Source organism: Pseudophryne corroboree, chromosome 11 (assembly GCF_028390025.1).
Source record: "Pseudophryne corroboree isolate aPseCor3 chromosome 11, aPseCor3.hap2, whole genome shotgun sequence".
Taxonomy (NCBI): domain Eukaryota; kingdom Metazoa; phylum Chordata; class Amphibia; order Anura; family Myobatrachidae; genus Pseudophryne; species Pseudophryne corroboree.
In genome coordinates this window covers 79,081,982-79,104,156 of record NC_086454.1, presented here as the reverse complement: position 1 = coordinate 79,104,156, position 22,175 = coordinate 79,081,982, and the positions used below count along the sequence as shown (strand labels likewise).

The window sequence follows — 22,175 nt, the reverse complement described above, 5'->3', positions numbered from 1 at the left end:
GTAACCTCCGCGTTGACCTTGTGCCTATTTCAGACCTGATTGCAGCAGCAAATTTGTTCTCTAATGGGCAAAACCATGTGCACTGCAGGTGGGGCAGATATAACGTGTGCAGAGAGAGTTAGATTTGGGTGGGGTGTGTTCAAACTGAAATCTAAATTGCAGTGTAAAAATAAAGCAGCCAGTATTTACCCTGCACAGAAACTATATAACCCACCCAAATCTAACTCTCTCTGCACATGTTATATCTGCCCCACCTGCAGTGCACATGGTTTTGCCCATTAGAGAACATATTTGCTGCTGCGATCAGATCTGAATTAGGCCCCTTATTTGGATTGTTCAGTACAATGTTCTATTATGGAAGAGTGGGCTTTTTTCCTCATTGGCTGTACTGGTAACCAGTGTACTATATGTGTTACTCAATGACTCAAGTTTGGTACCTGATTTTTGTGGCCCAATGTGAAGTCGGCAAATTACTGTGTTACAGGATATATCAAACAAAATAGAAATTAAGCAAAGTTTAGTAAAACAGGTCTTTTTTTAAATACACTTTGTTTTGCGACGTCAGCGTCTCCAGTTACTGTAGCTATAAAGATTACTGGTTACATACTGTTGTTTCTCTCAGACAATGGTGATGATAATGATATCCACTGGTCTTGTCCAGTGGTCTTGTCTTGTGTTGTCTAGACCTAGGAGCAGGGAAATCTTACCATTGATCCACAACACTGCAACGTGCTCATTACAGAGCATAGTGGTGTGACAGGTCATATGAAGCCTGTCCATTGTAACCTCATGGACAGTAATCACACGCATGTTACCTTCTGTTTTGCTGAGAAATATTTTGTCAACGCCAGATTATAGACGGTCAGAATGTTGAAAAGAATATTAGGTAGACATATAAAATGACATGGCAAAAAATAGGATTTTAGTACCTACCGGTAAATCCTTTTCTCCCAGTCCGTAGAGGATGCTGGGGACTCCAAAAGGACCATGGGGTATAGACGGAGCCGCAGGAGCTTGGGCACACTATAAAGACTTAAACTGGGTGTGAACTGGCTCCTCCCTCTATGCCCCTCCTCCAGACCTCAGTGCCCAGGAGAGATGGACATTTTGAGAAAAGAATTTATAAGTTAAACACAGTGAGTGTTACACCAGCTCACACCACAAACATACCGCCAGACATGGCCTTCAACAGAATACCAGCCCACGATATGAAAACCATACAGCCATATGCTGAGAGAATATGTAACACAACCCGTGTGTCAACCCAACCACTAATGAGAAAGTACATGCCAAGGCATGAACAACGTCAGCAATAGCGTGAAAGATAAGAAATACCACAAAGTGTCACCAAAACCAATACTGTAGACATAGTACGCACTGGGACGGGCGCCCAGCATCCTCTACGGACTAGGAGAAAAGGATTTACCGGTAGGTACTAAAATCCTATTTTCTCTTACGTCCTAGAGGATGCTGGGGACTCCAAAAGGACCATGGGGTCTATAGCAAAGCTCCAGAACGGGCGCGAGAGTGCGGATGACTCTGCAGCACCGAATGAGCAAACATGAGGTCCCCGTCAGCCAGGGTATCAAACTTGTAGAGCTTAGCAAAAGTGTTTGAAACCCAACAAAGTAGCCGCTCGGCAAAGTTAATCCGCCGAGACACCTCGGGCATCCGCCCAATAGGAGCCCATCTACCTAGTAGAAGGGTCTCCCCCAACTTTGTTCACTGCAATCCAGCCGTAAAGCTAGCACGCCGAATCGTATCACAGATCCAGCGTGTAACAGACTACAGAGACGCAGGCGCCCCAAGCACGCTGGGAGCATACCGGACAACCAGAGCCTCTGTTACCCGAAACTGAACCCAATCGGCGACATAAATCTTCAAAGCCCTGACTACCTCGAGAGACTTTGAAGCAGCCAATGCTGAAGTTACCACAGGCAACAAAATAGGCAGGTGTTCCGAGAACACCGAAAACCCTTTCCAGCAGAACTATTATCCGCGTCCTCAATTCTATCCACTTGGAAGATCAAACAGGGCTCTTGTGAGACAAAGCCGCTACTTCCGACAACCGCCTCGCAGTCGCCCAAAGGGGAAAAGCATGACCACTCCCCAAGAGAGAAAATTTTACAAAACCATTAATAAAGGTTCCAATCAGTGAGACCCAAGAAACCCAACACCACGTCAAGATCCCACTGTGCCAGTAGGGCACAAATGAGGTTGGATGTGCAGTACTCATTTCACGAAAGTCTGAACTTCCGGAAAGGTGGCCAATTTTTTTTTTTTTTTTAAAGAAAAGTTATAAGGCCAAAACTGCCCTGAAAACCAAATACTGTGGTAAGGCTATTCCGGCTATTTTTTTCTAGCCTGAAGAAGTGGGGAAATGACCACCCTGGGAATACCCATTTGGACTAGGATAAGGCGTACAACCGCCACACCGTCAAACGCAGCCGCGGTAAGTCCTGATACATGCCCGGATCTTGTGGTAACAGTTCCTCGCGTAGAGGAAAAGGCCAGGGATCTTATAAGAACATCTCTTGGAGAACTGGATACCAAGCCCTCCTTGGCTAGACCGGCACAATGAAGATCGCCGGAACCTCTGTTCTTCTTACTTTCATCGCCTTCCGCAGAGTGAAAGCGGAGGGGACACATATACTGAAAACACACAAGGTGTCACGAGGCCGTCCACCGCTATATCTCGAGTGACCCTTGACCTGGAATCCTATTCCTTAGGTCTCTCTTTGAGGCGAGACGCCAACAAGCCCAATAGAAACACTCCTCAAAGACTTGTCACAACTGTGAAACTTCTCGATGACGACAGTCTTTCTCCTGGATGGAGAGGGCGTCTGCAGAGGAAATCTATTTCTCCTTCGTTTACGTCCGGAACGAAGACTGCTAATATAACCTTTACCAGTCTTTCCACTCAGGGAAACCATTTTAGCTTCTGCCAATGGCGCTCCGGTCCTTGTTCCGCCCTAACGACTTACTTACGCCACTGCTGTCAAGTCGTCCAACAGACTTAATACGGGCAGATCACGAAGAATATTGTTCGTTGAAAACCGTTCTTACTTCAAGAAAGCTTATTGTAAACAAGCTTCTCAGCATGACCGCTTCCTCTGGAAATACTTCCCATGTAAGGACTACTCCCCAGCCTCGGCTATCTGCATCATGGACACCAGGATCTAATCCTGGATCTCAAACCTTCGTCCCTCTAGGAGGTGATAACTGAGCAGACACCACAGTAGTGATATCCTGGCCATTAGAACTATAGTCCGGTGCATGTGCCGGTGAGACCCGGACCACAACCCCAACAGGTCCCATGAAATCCACTCTGGCATTCGACCTGCTCACAGAAAAAACCTCTAGGCCGCACCCAACTTCCTCATCGACAGAACATACTGATGGAGTGGCACCACAAATCTGATCCGACTCAATCCTCAGACCTCTTTTCCACAGGAAAACACAGAACCTCAACCGTTCAGTATCTACCCTGATACTACCTTCGACATCTGCATCGTTGGGAACAACAGCCCTTCCCTGTGTTGAAAAACAATCAGAGAGAAACCACGATTTGGATCACTTGTTTCTTGACCACGCCTCAATCAGGCGAACATCTCAGTACAGAATAACAATGGCTCTTACTAATGCGAGAAAACCATCATACTACCATCACTCCAGTGAAATGGCCAAGCCAATCCTGGCTATCCCTCCAGGTAATCTCAATGCGTAGAACAACACATGTAAACATCTTTCTTTTTTTTCTTTCTTTTTTTTTTAACCGGGACAGGAGGACAAGGCCCGAACCTGACACACCCCTGGTATGGCGCCGCGTACTACCTCCCCTTCCAGAGGGGAAACGGCAATATCCATTAGAAAACCAGTGAGGGGAAACATCAGTAATCCAAAATGTCCCCCTTTGGATTCCATAAGTAACTCACCGGTCCTAGTCTATTCCCAGACTAACCGAAAGTAGTAACTGAGTCCTCACCGGAGCGGGGTCCCGCCATATAGACTCTGCGACCTGTGGTATGCGGCTTTGGGGCTTAACCACACATTTGCGCAAATATGTGTAACGAAGATCTCTGAATTCTATTATCATGTGGGATTTATATCTGGTTACTGTTATCCATTCAGTGTGCTGGGGAAACAATTGCTTTTTTTCTTGCTCAGAAATACCCCTTCCTTTCGAGCACCTGAATGATATCACTAAGCTAATTGAGCATTTACCAATCTATATGTATCGTATGTGGTAGAAACAGAAACGACATCCTCTTCTGCGAACCTAACAAGGCTGCAGAAATCTTTCCACCTTTCACAGGCTGTACAAAAAGGGAAAAATTAAAAACTGAATTTAACCGATTTAAAGGACTGCATCCCCCAAAAGAATGCGTCACCACCTGTTGCCAGGGAATCTAACTCCCGAAGTTAGACTTACCAGGAATATCCACCGAGATCAGCTGAACTGAGGCATCCCCCCAACCAGCGGTACACCGTCCCAGGGGAAAATTCCAGTAACCATCGGAATCAGCCTCAGCCGTCCCCTGGCCATACTACCTGTATACGTACGGAAGTCTGCTGCAAAATTATAGAGAACATCCAACATAAGGAACCTCTCCTCGCTCTTTAGGGTAAATCTATTTTATGACTTACCGAACACAAACACTCCCTCACGTGCCTGTAACACAAAACCCTCACAGCATAGAAAATAATGATATCACTTAGCTTTCCTGTATACGATCCTTTGAGACAGGGCTCTGTGTCGACCAGTCGTTGACTTTCACAATATTCCATCCGTGGCGGAAAAGGAATAACCCTTCGGACTTCTGGAGAGGGTGTAAGTCACGGCCGACCGAGAGCTTCATCAACAGAGCGACCAGCACATGAGAAGAAATACTATTAATTTAGTATTCATTATAAATCATAATATGAATTCACATATTGTAATACACATATAGCCACATATCCTAACTAATATATATATATATATATATATATAACATACACATAATCGGATTGTCCCGAGCCTTCTGGTCCCCAGTGACATGAATGTGGTCTGAACGTGTATGACCATGTACTGAAAAGCCCCAGTTGTGGATTTACCAGGAAACATTATAGTCGACAGAAAACCCCAGTATTCGTCTACAGCAGGGATTAGTAACCAGGCAAAATTACCGTCTTGCGACCCCAAGCGTTCCGAGGGAAACAACATACAACTGTATATACACAGATATAAGTCAGATTCAGCATGTCCACTTACCCCGGGGACTACAGTCGGTGCCGACAGGGTCACCCACACACCAATGTGCCTCCCATATAATATTTACTTTTTATGTTGTAGCGAGTACCCACGTGCGTCGGCAATGCCGACAGGGAACCCCGTAGGTGTTTATAACAGAACACCCACGCCAGTCGACACAAGTGTACTAAAATTGGTATATCTGACAGGAGGCACACAGAAATTACACACAAGAATGATTTCATGGTCATTCTTAACTGAACTAGTGTCATATAAGTGCAACATAACACTAAAACACTGTGCCCCCCCCATGTTTGTGCTTTACAAACTTCTTGGCGGGGACAGAGAGAAAATGGCGCTGACTGTATGCGCGCTATAGCTCCACTATACTATATATATAGCCAGGTCGGGCACCGTATATAGTGTAAAGACACTATATACCCTCAGAAACCAATGCAGCTCAGGGAGCCCCCCCCCCCCCCACCCCCCCCCCGTGCGCCCTGCACCCCAGGCAACCGTCGGCGTGTGGGATCCCCGGCGCGCCGCGCGCCCGCAGCTTTCTAATGGCGGGTTATCGCATGCAGCGCCCGGGACCCCCAAATAACATCATATATACCATTAACCAGGTAAATATCCATGCTGCCCAGGGCGCCCCCCCTCCCCGGCGCCCTGCACCCATGGAAGCCGGCGGCGGGGGGGAAATGACGCGCAGTGCGCTATAACGCGCCGGCGGGGGTCTGGTACATGGAGCCATACTTATTAAGAAGACCAGTAACTTGCTGCCCAGGGCGCTCCCTCCCCCCCCCCCCCCGCCCTGCACCTGTGTAAGCAGCGGCGGGGGATCAAAGGCGCGTAGCGCTAAAATATGCTGGCGGGGGAATGAAACACGGTGCCCAGGCACCGAAATGCTTTTAAATGCCAGACTTATTAGGAAAACCAGTAACTTGCTGCCCAGGGTGCTCCCCCCCCAGCGCCCTGCACCCTGTGAGTGCCGTTGGTGTGCGCAGTGCGACCGCTGTACCTCCGTTACTGAAGTCTTCTGCCGTCACTGAAGTCTTCTATCTTCACATACTCACCCGGCTTCTTTCTTCTGGCTGTGTGAGGGGGTGACGGCGCGGCTCCGGGAACAAGTAGCTAGGCGAACCAAGTGATCGAACCCTCTGGAGCTAATGGTGTCCAGTAGCCGAGAAGCAGAGCCCTTGAACTAAGAAGAAGTAGGTCTGCTTCTCTCCCCTCACTCCCACGCTGCAGGAAGCCTGTAGCCAACAGGTCTCCCTGAAAATAAAAAACCTAACATAAAGTCTTTTAGAGAAACTCAGGAGAGCTCCCCTAGTGTGTGTCCAGTCACTCCTGGGCACAAAGTCTAACTGAGGTCTGGAGGAGGGGCATAGAGGGAGGAGCCAGTTCACACCCAGTTTAAGTCTTTATAGTGTGCCCAAGTTCCTGCGGATCCGTCTATACCCCATGGTCCATTTGGAGTCCCCAGCATCCTCTAGGACGTAAGAGAAATTTTGACATTTAACATCTCAACACCAGAATGTCGATAGTACATTTTGGATTACTTTTAGGGTTAGGCTAAAACAAGTATGTTGACATTCTAACCATGTCAGCATTAACAAATATCAAAATTTTCCCTGCCTACCTAATGTCCGTGTTGACCTTCAGAACCTGTTGACATCCTGATGTCAACTTTTCATACTACACCCATTGGTGCTGCATAAATTATGTAGAAATATATAGAAATTGATGGCAAATAAGAACCACTTACATAGAAACATAGAATTTGACGGCAGATAAGAACCACTTGGCCCATCTAGTCTGCCCATCCTTTAGGTAATCGCAACCCTTTTTGAACCTTAATTCTTTGCAAGGATATTCATATCTAATCTGCCCCTTGATCATCAAGGCCGCAGATTTTTTGATTTTTTTAACTACAGTATGCTACCTTTCCACTGTTAACACTGTGATGCTGAAATGTGACTGCTTGCATGATGTTAAATGATTAAAAGTGATAGTAAGAAAAGATAAAATGCTTCTTAAAGCTCCATGATAAAGTATCTGTTCATGCGTGCTTCTACAAAACATGGGTGTTATTCAGAGTCCTTAGCAGTTTTTGCTAAATTTGCAAAAACTGCTAAAGACCAGATCGCATGCTGGGGGTCACCCAGCACAGGACAGGGCCGTCCAGCATGTATGGCTCCGCCCCGCAAATTGCGATCGCATCACAAGAATCGAAACACAGAACGACTTCCTGCATACGCAGCCAACGTCGCGTCAGCGCCCCCGAATGTCTGCTGGCTGTCAGTCAAATTGCAATTGCATTCTTCCAGGATGCGATCGCAACCTGAATACCTGCACCCGCGCACTGCGCATGTGCAGATGGCCAAAATCTGACAATTTGACCACACGCGCGGCTGATCCGGGTTGCTTTCTCTGAGCCAGATACTTTCCGGTGTAACCGCGGCCTGTTGGGCAGAAGATAACCATGCCTGTCGGTTAGCGAGCATCTTCTGAACAGATTTCCAGATATTACAATGTAAATGTCTATTATCTACCTGGCTTTTTGATTATGGGTAACCGATTTGAAAGAGGCTAAAGAAGTAGAGAGAGAAATCTGCCTCTGCTACTTTCACGGTTGTAGAGTCAGTGACCAAGGATGTAGGGAAAACAGACTTAAATAATGACCACAGTCAACATTGTGTTGGGTCTAAAGCTGGGTACACACTGGCCGATGTACCTGCAGCACAGCCAGTGGCCGACGTACGCACCTGCAGCACAGCCAGTGGCCGACGTACGCACCTGCAGCACAGCCAATGGCCGACGTACCTGCAGCACAGCCAATGGCCGACGTACCTGCAGCACAGCCAATGGCCGACGCACCTGCAGCACAGCCAGTGGCCGACGTACCTGCAGCACAGCCAATGACCAACGTACCTGCAGATATATCGAGCCATCTGGCTGTATGTACTCGTACACTTGCTGTAGGGAATGCTGGTGACTCACATCTCAACTGGGGGGGTGGGCACATTTCAATGCCCGCCCAGTTGTGACACTTGGCGGGCAATTGTTAAGTGTGTATGCACTTACTAATTGTCGGATAGGTCGGCTGACGATCCATCGGCCAGGTGTGTTCCAGCATTAGTTAAAGTCAGAACAGTTGCTGGTAATTAGGAAAATAAAGTTTTCATTAGTTTTTGTTTTGTTATACAGTTTGCACGTTTACAAATATAAATCTCTACTTTCCCTAAGGCTCAGTCCTAATTCCTGCAATCACCTCCCTAATCATCCTTGATGACAATGTAGAATTTTTAGTTTTGTTTTTTGCTAAGGGAACTAAAAGCCCATTTGCACCATTTCTGCCCCCACATGTCTGCAAACCAGTTCCTTTTATTCCCCCTCCCTAATCTTCGTCTGTCGCAGGCAGCTGGCATTCTCTGTCCCCAGCTAGTAGTATGGGGGAGCTCAGTCCCTGCTGAGCTGACATAGCTACCGTTGGCTCGGTCTCCTTTGCTTACTGCTTCACTGGAGCATTGCAGGACTTGTTCAAGCTTTGGCACTCAATCAGGAGGCCAGGTGCAAGATCTTATATTTAAACTATATTCATATGTATTTATTTCTTACACATGCACCACAAGCTGGCTTCAGTTTAGAGGTATATCCGGTTGTTTTGTTTTGTGTAGACGTCCATATTGCATTTGTTTTGCCTTGGCTAGCTTTCTAATTTTGGCTTTGTTATTCTAGGGGCGATGTCATAATTGCAAAAAGTCCGAACAAACCAAACGTTAACATCTGCAAGAGGGTAATTGGATTGGAAGGTGACAAAGTCTGTATCAGCGCTCCATCTAACCTCGCCAAGAGACACGCTTATGTAAGTTTCGCCCATTATCTAGCTTCACCCTTTATTCCGCGAAAATCCATTACACATTTTTATTTATTTGTTTATCTACTGTAGGTGGTTAAAGCATATTGTGGGTAAACTGCGAGGCTTGATTTATTTGTGCAAGCATTTATAGTGCTGTCTGTGTTTTTATTTCCCAATTCTGTCAGAAGGTTTTGATTGGTCACTGGAAAGGGTGTTTAACAGTCTGTATTGTGAGTGTTGTGATGGCTTCACTTCAGGGCTACTCAGCATTGTACAGATTGACAAGCCAATGTCACTCGTATGGAAGGCACAGAGACATAAAGAACACTACTATACGATTCCATAATGGCTATTGTTGTATTTGTATAGATTTAAATAAACTCCAGACATAACAGGATGCCTTACAGTAGGTGACATTTCTTTCTGCGATTCACACAGTGTCATTTGTGGGGGGGATTTTGTGTGTGTGTGTGTGTGTGTGTGTGGGGGGGGGGGGGGGGTTTAGCATCTCCTTAAATGAAGCTGCAAATTCTGAGAGGCTTAGAACGTATATAATAAATATGAGTTTTACGTTATAGCTGTGATTGTATTAGTTTTATTGCTCTTTACAATAGGTGTGAGTGTGAACGTGTGTTGCATACAGCCCTTGTCTAATTTGTCACTTTATAACAATGACGGCATGTGATATATGATTTAAGGGGGACATGTACTAAGCAGTGATAAAAGTGGAGAAGTTGCCCATGGCAACCAATCAGCTACTCTTTGTACTTTTATAGTATGCAAATTATAAATGTTACGTCAATGCTGATTGGTTGCCCTGGGCACCTTCTACACTGGCTCACTTCTCCACTTTTATCACTGCTTAGTAAATCTCCCCCAAAGTCGAACTGTTTCAGAAAACTTAAGGTGGGTACACACTGATAGATATATCTGCAGATCAATTGATCTGCAGATATATCTATCTATGGACGGATCGGGCAGTGTGTTGAGCATACACACTGCCCGATCCGTCGGGAACTGACGTCATGAACTGGGCACACGCCCGCCCAGTTCAGCTGTCAATTACCGCCAGCTGCCGCAGCATGTGTACGGGCGGTCAGCCGACCGCCCGTACACACACAGCGACGCGCCAATATATCGGTAGATATATTGGCCCTCGGCTGTGCTGCGGGGCCGACGCGATATGTCTGTGAACGACGGAGTTCACACACATATTGCCCGTGCACACTGGCCGACGGACCCGCGATATATCGGCCGTTCAAGAAACGGCCAGTGTGTACCCGCCTTTAGCAGTTTGAGTATATAAGGTAATTAGTTAACAACATACCCTCCAAAACTGACCCATGTGGTACAAGGGATAGGCCTGCTAGAAGTCCCGAACACCAGGGCCACGTAAGTCAGTTTGAGGAACGGGATGCATAAAGGAATATAAATATACCTCAAAATAAGCAATCACTGGGGGAGTGAGGGGTTACGATGCAAGGTATGAAATTGGGGTTTGTAAAATAATAAATGGCTGCTGTGTAATATATAAAAAAGTGGTAAAAGCAACTATAGAAGGGATGTTCTGATTAAAAATAAATCTATCCTTTTTATTATGGATGTAGGTTCCATATTATTACACTTAAGGAGAAGTATTTGCTAATGTCCCTTAATACAGCTTGTGGGCTGTAGATAAGGAACTTTTTGTCAACTTGTGGGTGATAAAGGACGGCAATAAGTCTGCATTTCTCAGCAACGCTTCCGGCACAATCAATAACCGCGTTGTCTAGCGTGGGCAGTAAATCTGTTTGCTCTTCGCAGCTAAGTGAAGGTTACCCCGGAGCTGTGATCTGTTCAGATCTGGAGATCACATCACTCTGAAGATAAATGCCTCGTTTATACTGTACACTTCAGTCTGGAGCGTTGTTGTTGCAGCTGATACAGGAGCAAAGTCCACGGAGACGTGAAAGCTTATTGTGTAGACCTGGCAATCTGGAACAAATGGTTTTCTCTAACGTCCTAGTGGATGCTGGGGACTCCGTAAGGACCATGGGAATAGACGGGCTCCGCAGGAGACTGGGCACTCTAAAGAGAGATTTAGTACTACCTGGTGTGCACTGGCTCCTCCCTCTATGCCCCTCCTCCAGACCTCAGTTAGAATCTGTGCCCGGCCAGAGCTGGGTGCTTTTAGTGAGCTCTCCTGAGCTTGCTAATAAGAAAGTATTTTAGTTAGGTTTTTTTATTTTCAGAAAGCTTCTGCTGGCAACAGACTCTCTGCTACGTGGGACTGAGGGGAGAGAAGCAAACCTACTAACTGCGGCTAGGTTGCGCTTCTTAGGCTACTGGACACCATTAGCTCCAGAGGGATCGAACACAGGACCTGACCTTGTCGTCCGTTCCCGGAGCCGCGCCGCCGTCCCCCTCGCAGAGCCAGAAGTCAGAAGTCGGCAGAAGCAAGAAGACATCGAAATCGGTGGCAGAAGACTCCTGTCTTCATATGAGGTGGCGCACAGCACTGCAGCTGTGCGCCATTGCGCCCACACTAACCCACACACTCCGGTCACTGTAGGGTGCAGGGCGCAGGGGGGGGGGGGGGGGGGCGCCCTGGGCAGCAATTAGGATACCTCTTGGCAAAAAGACACATATATACAGCTGGGCACTGTATATATGTACGAGCCCCCACCATTTTATTTACACAGACCCGGGAGAGAAGCCCGCCGCTGAGGGGGCGGGGCCTTCTTCCTCAGCACTAACCAGCGCCATTTTCTCTTCACAGCTCCGCTGAGAGGAAGCTCCCCAGGCTCTCCCCTGCAGTATCAAGGTAGAAAAAGGGTAAAAAGAGAGGGGGGGGGGCACATAAATTTAGGCGCAAATTATCATAAACCTGCAGCAACTGGGTAAACACTAAGTTACTGTGTAATCCCTGGGTTATATAGCGCTGGGGTGTGTGCTGGCATACTCTCTCTCTGTCTCCCCAAAAGGCCTTGTGGGGTCCTGTCCTCAATTAGAGCATTCCCTGTGTGTGTGCGGTGTGTCGGTATGTTTGTGTCGACATGTTTGACGAGGATGGTTACGTGGAGGCAGAACAAGTGCAAGTGACTGTGGTGTCGCCGCCGACACCTGATTGGATGGATATGTGGAAGGTGTTAAATGATAACGTAAGCTCCTTGCATAAAAGGTTGGATAATCAGTCAGGGTCTCAACCCGTGTCTGATTCTACAGCTCAGAGGCCGTCAGGGTCTCAAAAGCACCCACTATCCCAGTTAGTTGACACAGATGTCGACACGGATTCTGACTCCAGTGTCGATGACGATGAGGCAAAGTTGCAGCCTAAAATGACTAAAGCCATCAGATACATGATTATAGCAATGAAGGATGTATTGCACATATCGGAGGAAAACCCTGTCCCTGACAAAAGGGTGTATATGTATGGGGAGAAAAAGCAAGAGGTGACTTTTCCCCCTTCACATGAGTTAAATGAATTATGTGAAAAAGCATGGGATTCCCCCGATAAGAAAGTGCTGATTTCCAAAAGGTTACTTATGGCGTACCCTTTCCCGCCAACGGACAGGATGCGCTGGGAATCCTCCCCTAGGGTAGATAAAGCTCTGACACGCTTATCTAAAAAGGTGGCCCTGCCGTCACAGGATACGGCCGCCCTAAAGGATCCTGCAGATAGGAAGCAGGAAAGTATCCTGAAGTCCGTTTATGCACACTCAGGTACTATACTAAAGCCGGCTATTGCGTCGGCCTGGATGTGTAGTGCTGTAGCAGCATGGACAGATAATCTGTCTGAGGAAATGGATACCTTAGACAAGGATACCATTTTACTGACCCTGGGGCATATAAAAGACGCTGTCCTATATATAAGGGATGCCCAGAGGGACATTTGCCTACTGGGCTCTAGAATAAATGCAATGTCAATTTCTGCCAGAAGGGTCCTGTGGACTAGGCAATGGACAGGTGATGCCGACTCCAAAAAGCACATGGAGGTGTTACCTTACAAGGGTGAGGAATTGTTTGGGGACGGTCTCTCGGACCTAGTTTCCACAGCTACGGCTGGGAAGTCAAACTTTTTGCCATATATTCCCTCACAGCCTAAGAAAGCACCGTATTACCAAATGCAGTCCTTTCAATCACAGAGAAGCAAGAAGGTCAGAGGTGCGTCCTTTCTGGCCAGAGGCAGGGGTAGAGGAAAGAAGCTGCACCATTCAGCTAGTTCCCAGGAACAGAAGTCCTCCCCGGCTTCCACTAAATCCACCCCATGACGCTGGGGCTCCACAGGAGCCAGGAGCGGTGGGGGCGCTTCTCCGAAATTTCAGCCACCAGTGGGTTCGCTCACAGGTGGATCCCTGGGCTATACAGATTGTGTCTTAGGGATACAAGCTGGAATTCGAGGTGATTCCCCCTCACCGTTACCTCAAATCGGCCCTGCCAGCTTCCCCCATAGAAAGGGAAATAGTGTTAACAGCAATTCACAAGTTATATCTCCAGCAGGTGGTGGTAAAGGTTCCCCTCCTTCAACAAGGAAGAGGATACTATTCCACAATGTTTGTGGTACCGAAACCGGACGGTTCGGTCAGACCCATATTGAATTTAAAATCCATGAACATTTATCTGAAAAGATTCAAGTTCAAAATGGAATCGCTCAGAGCGGTCATTGCAAGCCTGGAAGAGGGGGATTTTATGGTGTCTCTGGACATCAAGGATGCGTACTTGCATGTCCCCATTTATCCACCTCATCAGGAGAGCCTCAGGTTTGTGGTACAGGACTGTCATTACCAATTCCAGACGTTGCCGTTTGGCCTGTCCACGGCACCGAGAATATTTACCAAGGTGATGGCGGAAATGATGGTGCTCCTTCGGAAGCAGGGGTTACGATTATCCCATACTTGGACGATCTCCTCATAAAGGCGAGGTCCAGGGAGCGGTTGCTGATCAGCGTAGCACTCTCTCAGGAAGTGTTGCAACAGCACGGCTGGATTCTGAATATTCCAAAGTCGCAGCTGATTCCTACGACGCGTCTGCCCTTCCTGGGCATGATTCTGGACACAAACCAGAAAAAGGTGTTTCTCCCGGAGGAGAAGGCACAGGAGCTCGTGACTCTGGTCAGAGGCCTCCTGAAACCAAAACAGGTATCGGTGCATCACTGCACGCGAGTCCTGGGAAAGATGGTGGCGTCATACGAAGCCATTCCCTTCGGCAGGTTCCATGCGAGGATCTTTCAGTGGGATCTGTTGGACAAGTGGTCCGGATCGCATCTTCAGATGCATCGGCTGATCACCCTGTCCCCCAGGGCCAGGGTGTCTCTTCTGTGGTGGCTACAAAGTGCTCACCTCCTCGAGGGCCGCAGGTTCGGCATACAGGACTGGGTCCTGGTGACCACGGATGCAAGCCTCCGAGGATGGGGGGCAGTCACTCAAGGAAGAAACTTCCAGGGGCTGTGGTCAAGTCAGGAGACTTGTCTGCACATCAATATCCTGGAACTAAGGGCCATATACAACGCCCTGAGTCAAGCGGAGCCTCTGCTTCGAAACCAACCAGTGCTGATTCAGTCAGACAACATCACGGCGGTGGCCCATGTAAACTGCCAGGGCGGCACAAGAAGCAGGGTGGCAATGGCAGAAGCCACCAGGATTCTTAGTTGGGCGGAGAATCACGTACTAGCACTGTCAGCAGTGTTCATTCCGGGAGTGGACAACTGGGAAGCAGACTTCCTCAGCAGGCACGACCTCCACCCGGGAGAGTGGGGACTTCATCAAGAAGTCTTCACGCAGATTGCAAATCGATGGGAATTGCCACAGGTGGACATGATGGTGTCCCGTCTCAACAAAAAGCTAAAAAGATATTGCGCCAGGTCAAGGGACTCTCAGGCGATAGCTGTGGACGCACTAGTAACACCGTGGGTGTTCCAGTCGGTCTATGTGTTTCCTCCTCTTCCTCTCATACCAAAGGTGCTGAGAATTGTAAGAAAAAGAGGAGTGAGAACAATACTCATTGTTCCGGATTGGCCAAGAAGGACTTGGTACCCGGATCTGCAAGAAATGCTCACAGAGGACCCGTGGCCTCTGCCTCTCAGACAGGACCTGTTACAACAGGGGCCCTGTCTGTTCCAAGACTTACCGCGGTTGCGTTTAACGGCATGGCGGTTGAACGCCGGATCCTAGCGGAAAAAGGCATTCCGGATGAAGTTATTCCTACGCTGATAAAGGCTAGGAAGGAAGTGACAGCAAGGCATTATCACCGTATATGGCGAAAATATGTTGCTTGGTGTGAGGCCAGGAAGGCCCCTACAGAGGAATTCCAGCTGGGTCGATTCCTGCACTTCCTACAGTCAGGAGTGACTATGGGCCTGAAATTAGGGTCCATAAAGGTCCAGATTTCGGCCCTATCCATTTTCTTCCAAAAAGAACTGGCTTCGGGGGCGTGGCCTGACTGGAGAGGAGACTGGCAGCAAAAATTCAGAGCTCCTGCTCATTTTATAAAATTAACCATCTACTTCTACACAAACTACCCCCATACTGCCCTCATAACCCACCTTGTGGCTCGGGGTGTCTAGGTGCCGAGTCGCGGAGCCGGGAGATCGTTTTCACGGTCTCTGCAGGTTGCGGCCTGCACTGGACGCCGGAGCCGCGGACTGGATTTCTGGAGCTGACCCGCCGAGAAGCTCCAAGGGGCGCGCGACGCCGAAGCTGACCGCGGACGCCGGACCACACAGGCTGACCCTGCAACCACCTGGAGAGTGCCTGGGACCCCCCCTGCGCCGACACCGGTGCCCCGTACAACGGGCTTGGAACCCGGCGCTCGTGGACGGAGGAAAGCCGCGGACCCGCACTTTCCGGTGCTGCGGCGGCGCAACGTTCCCTCAGCCTGCAGTGGAGAACAACAGACACTGAGGTACCTTCCCTGCACCCCTCTCCCCCTGGAAATAGCTCCTACTGTAATAGGGAGAGACAGGAGGGGGGCTGTGAGGGTGAGGAAGACTGCAGCTGCCATACTCATGCTGGGGGAAGATCTATCTAACATTACAACTATAGGGGCACCACCTCCCCCTCCCCATACCCTTTACTGCTTATAATTTGACATCCGATTAGCTGTTCCCTGGATCCTATCATAGTGAAGCTGACTACCCTCATTGCCAGCATAGTTGATTACTGAAACTGTCACTATTTCTCCAGTCTGCTGCCACAAAGTGAATTACAACTCCTATTTACCCCCCCTCCCCGTCGCCACGTGTGTGGGAGGTGAGTGAGACTATCTTCATACCTACTAATCAGTTCTCAGTTGGCGTGTTTATACGGTGATGCCGCGGGCCGGATTGCCGTTGTAATTGAAATCACAGATATTATTTCCACGCTCTCTAAGTCTCACTGTCTACTCTCCCATATAGTGGTGATAGCAATTTTATACCTGGTAAACACAATTCCATCCCTCCGACGACTTGGAGAACTACACCCACTCTCAGCTTCCCATAATTGGATACATATCGCGGCGATATGTGAAGTCGCGTCACCCGCAACTGTGATGTAGACCTATCCCCACCTTTCTAACCAACGGCAAGTTATGTCATCTGTCCGACCCTCATGAGCTCGTAATTATTACTATGGACAAATTCTTAAGTTCCTCTACACCAAAACCCCAACGATATAGAAGTGGTAGTAAACGCGGAGAACCAAGCACCACCTCTCCACCACTAACCTCCCACCCTGTCTGCCTAGACATCGCGGTTGAAACACCACCTACCATGGCCCCAAAAGCTCCCCCCGCTCCACCTTCCTATTCGGAAATAGTGAAAGCGATTAAAGAAACCGTGGAACCTTTACTACAAGCTCAGGCTTATAAATTTATGACCGCAGTATCAGACTTGAAATCAGAACTTGGGTCGATGACCCGCAGAATCTCGGTGAACGAGAATAGAATTGGAGTTAACTTTAAGGAAATAGAGGATCTTAAAGAACAAGTCGTATCTTTAGCGACCTCGCGTCAACATATGATGATGAAGATGGATGATTTGGAAAATCGTTCGAGACGCAATAACCTGAGGATTGTGGGCCTTAAAGAATCACTGAATGGCCCGGACCTGCTGAAATTCCTCATCTCCGACTTACCAGACCTTCTAGGTATTCCCGAAGAACTCTCCTCGATGGAAATCGAACGAGCTCATAGATTGGGTCCCCCGCGTGACTCTAACCAATCTAGACCCCGACCGGTCATTTTTAAATGCTTAAATTTCAGACACAAAGAATTGATATGGTCTGCGGCTCGAAACAAGGGCCCACTTCAATGGGATGGTCAGCGACTGTTCCTCTTTCAGGACTACTCTGCGGAAGTCTCTAGGGCTAGAAGGGAAATGTCTCCAATCTGCTCTCAGCTGGTGAAAAATGGTGTTCGATTTGCCCTTCTCTACCCTGCGAGGCTACGCATCTTCACCCCACAAGGCCCGAAAGATTTCACCTCAGCAGACTCGGCCAAGGACTATGTAACGGAACTTGGAGAATCTGCGAGATTATCCTTGGCCTCACATCCATCCTCCCCAAAAGGAGCTGCAGTTACCGACTGAAACCTGACACCGGGACTTTATCCATGTTCTTCTACTGGTTGTTATAGTTAACAATTCCCCTCTTATACGAGGTGGATTAAGTTTAGCCCCTACCACGACCATTTCGGAAACATTTCCTTTTCCCGGTATTAGGATCATTAGGGCGATCTCTTGAGTTGCTTATCATAATATTGCCTGTTGGTTATTTTGTTATTTTTATTGTTCTACATCGCAGCGGGTTCACGCTGAAAGTCCATACTGATGCATGGTGGTGTGGACGCACTCATATGTTATATTTGTCTTAACATTTGTCTTTACCTTTCTCTCTTCTTTCCGACTCCTTTTACTCTCCTCTCTGCTACTTTTTACCTACAGATGTTTGCCTGGCTGTGGTGGGGAATATTTATGTTTATGATACTCTGGATTAATGACGGGAAGCTGTCTTTCTTCATGAGACCGACTGCTACCTTTCTCTATTCCCCCGATGTTGGTATAAATGTCACAACTTAATATAATATCGTGGAATGTTAGGGGTATTAATTCTCCTATTAAACGGAGACGTATCCTTACCTACTTAAATAAGATAAAAGCTGATGTCTCTATGCTCCAAGAGACACACCTGACCCCCCCTGAACATGCTAAACTTACCATGCTTAGACAAGAGGTTGTGGTGTTTTCTTCATTTTCTTCAAAGGCAAGGGGAGTTGCTATCCTTATCCGTAAGGGGGTGAAATTTGACATACATCATCAGATTATCGACCCTCTAGGCAGATATGTTGTGTTAGATATCACCTTAGAGGGCACCAGATTAACCTTGTGCAATATTTATGCCCCGGCTGTCTATGAAAAAGCATTCTATCTAGAAATAACTAATATTCTCCGTCCATATTCGCATACCTCTCTCATTGTTGGCGGGGATATGAACATGGTGTCCTCTTTGGTTTTGGACAGGAAAGGTGCCTCGTCTCAGGGGGCCCGACTGCCCAAGATCAACCTGGAATACATGTCTGCACAATTGGGACTGGTCGACGTGTGGCGACTCCGTAACCCGGTAGAGTTGGAATATACTTATTATTCTTCATCCCATAATTCTTTCTCACGTATTGATTACTTTCTTGTGTCCACTGATCTGTCCCCCAGGATCACTGAGGCAGCTATTAACCCTATAACTATTTCAGACCATGCCCCTATATCACTTGTCCTTCAAGGTAGACTCACTTTGGGTACCAATTCCCATTGGAGATTCCCTGCCAAGATGGCGGCTTCTCCGGAATTTAAAACCATGTTGCTGACTTCCTGGGACTCTTATGCTCTTAACAATGCTGACCATACGTCTGACCCTGCCTTATTTTGGCAGACCGCTAAAGCTGTTCTGCGAGGAGATATAATTGCATTCATGGCGAAATATAGACGAGATCAAGACGTCGCATATAGAGCAGCACAAGCTGTACTCACTTCCTCATTTCAAAATTTTAAAACCACACCTACGTTGGCTAACAAACAGAAATATAGAGACGCCAAAACCCAATTTGATCATACTCTAACGCATATGGATAATAGATTCCTCACTGCAGGCAAATATAATTTCTTCCAATATGGAGATAAGCCGAGTCGAATGCTTTCCAATTTACTTAAATCTGCTAAGGGACCCCATCATGTGACAGCTTTGAGGGATTCGACCTCAGCTGTACAATCCGAAGGGAAGGCAATAGCTGACATCTTCCACTCCTTTTTTACTGATCTCTACTCTCACAACACTGTTGACCAACATACCAAAACCTCCTTCTGGGAAACTGTACAATTACCTCGGATTTCCCAGGATCAATCAGATTCCCTTACGACCCCTATTACTGCCACCGAAGTGACGGAGGCTATTAAAGCCCTTAAACCACTGAAGACCCCAGGCCCTGATGGCTTATCAGGAGAATTCTTTAAACTACTCTCCCCTAAGATTGTGGATTCACTAGTGGCCTTCTTTAATACTATATTCTCCAACCTCACTATCCCACACCATTTTAACTCGGCCCTGATCCGGGTTATACCTAAATCTGGCAAAGACCCGCTCCTCCCGTCTTCCTACCGCCCTATCTCCCTACTTAATGTAGACTACAAACTGTTTACTAAACTGTTAGCGAACCGACTAAAATGTATTCTGCCTGAAATAATCCAAAGTGATCAAACCGGTTTTATTTCGGGCAGACACTCGGTGACCAATATCCGCAAAGTTCTAACGGTTCTCCAATCCCTGAGGGGGGTGGAGACGGGTGGTCCCACTTTTCTATTGTCATTGGATGCTGAGAAAGCGTTTGATTTGGTGACGTGGGACCACCTGTTTGAGACACTCCGACGCTTCGGATTTTCTGACAGATTTGTGGCCATTTTACATACCATATACCATAATGCATCTACACAAGTTTTCACTAACCGATATATGTCTCAACCCTTAACGATTCATAGGGGGACCAGACAGGGTTGCCCCTTATCCCCTTTGCTTTTTGCGGCAGCTTTAGAACCCCTGGCTATAGCACTGAGACAATTACCGACCTTCTCGGGGATATCGGTGGGAAAGAGAGAAGTTAAACTCGGACTATTTGCGGATGATATGATCTTATTTGTCTCTAACCCCCGTATCTCAATACCTGCCATTTTTGACACTATACAATGTTTTAGTACCTTTGCAGGTTATCGCATAAACACCCATAAATCGGAACTACTCCCTCTGACCAACATGCAGAACCCTCTTCTCTATGCCGACTTCTCTTCCCAATTCACGCTGACTCCTACCAAACTAAAATACTTAGGTATTTATATTCCCTCAGAACTTTCCCGATTATATCAATTTAACTATATACCCACTATCCAGCAAATCAAAACACGATTAGAATCCTGGAAAGATCTCAAACTTTCTCTGTTGGGTAGGATAGTGGTGATAAAGGCTGTCATTTTCCCGAAACTGGCTTACTTGCTTCAAATGCTCCCCATCACGATCACTAAACAAGACTCCTTACTCTGCTCGCAAATGTTTTCAAAATTCATCTGGAAAAACTCAAAACCCCGCATGCCCAAGACCCGAACTTATGTTAGTAAACGAAAAGGTGGCTTGAGTATGCCCAATGTGACGATGTTTGCCAGATCGGCACTATTTAAATTTGCCTCAGACTGGCTCCTTCGATCAGATATATTCACGAACTTGGAACTGGAAGAAGCACTGTTTTCCCCGTACTCCCCTGCAGCATTGCTCCACACACCGAGGTCTAAACTACCCCAGGGGGTTAAGACTAATATTTTATTTTGGGACACTTATAGGGCCTGGACCTCCATACATAAACTATTTCGTACTGACCCCTTTGAATCACCATACTTACCCTTATGGGGTAACCCCAATTTCCCCTCTTCTTTAGATAATCGTCATTTTTACACATGGAAATGTAAAGGGATATACACTATTGGAGATGTCTTTGATCCTGGTGGACAGATGTTCTCCTTTCTGCAACTACGTGACAAATTTTCTTTACCCCACTCCAACTTCTTCATGTTTCTCCAAGCACGCCATTATATTAACTCCCTTAAGGACCCCTTGGGCAAAGAGACCTCCACTCGAACGATTCTTGACACTCTCCTGTTCTGCAGACATAATCCATTCAAAATTCGTTATCTCTACAATGACCTGATTGAAGCGTTAGCCCCCTCTTGGTCCCCTCTCACTGATTCTTGGAAGCGAGAACTTCCAGAGACACCTGATATGGGCGGGGTTTCAAAGAACACTGATGCGGTCCTAAAAGCTCTAAAATCAGCTAAGTTACAAGAAGTACATCTAAGGATTGTAAACAGGATGTATATATCCCCCTCCCAAAGACAACACTTCCGCCAGGGTGAGTCGGGCAAATGCCCTAAATGTGGAGTAAATGGAGCAACCCTTACACACAACCTATGGTCATGTGGGAAGGTTAAACGCTTCTGGTGTAAGATTCTCCAGTATTTATCCCGACTATTCAAGTTAAATCTTCCTGGACTAGTGGGCCCGCTGTTGTTTGCTGACTTCTCACCCTGGCTGTCGCAATTTGACCTAGCCCCTGCGATCCCTCTGCTGACTGTGATGGTCACGGTGGCAAAACAGGTGATAATGAGGCATTGGATATATAAAACTGCCCCATCAGTAGGAGAATGGGAATCCGCGTTATTAGATGTGCTGTTTTGTGAGAGACGAATGGCCACTTTCCAAATTGAGAATGGAGTTGTACTCTTCCATAAAAAATGGGGACTGTATATTGAGAGTTTACCCCCTGCTAGACGCGAAGGTATTTGGAGGGTATTCCGAGACACAACGTGGTACTGGACTGGTCGGATAGCGGGAATTATTACGTGATTATCTGTAATTTAAAAGGCAGGGTTAATGGGTAAATCCCACTTATAATACCGACCCTCCAAAAGGATGGCTCTCCACATTGAAACGGTCACCCCAAAATCGAGATTTACTCACCTCATCCAGAATGTATATTTGATCGCCTCCCCCCCCCCCCCCGGCAATATACATCACCCAACTATAGCATTTCTGTATT

At 47.3% G+C, this 22,175-nt stretch overlaps 1 protein-coding gene across 5 annotated transcripts in view; it reads left to right on the top strand.

Moving 5' to 3' along the window:
• IMMP1L (inner mitochondrial membrane peptidase subunit 1) overlaps positions 1-22,175 on the top strand; it is a 147,525-nt gene that overhangs the window by 75,073 nt on the left and 50,277 nt on the right. For all 5 annotated transcript variants that reach the window (XM_063944457.1, XM_063944454.1, XM_063944456.1 and 2 more), the window contains exon 4: positions 8,975-9,101. In XM_063944457.1, coding sequence (XP_063800527.1) covers positions 8,975-9,101 — 127 coding nt within the window. The remainder of the gene's footprint in view (positions 1-8,974; positions 9,102-22,175) is intronic.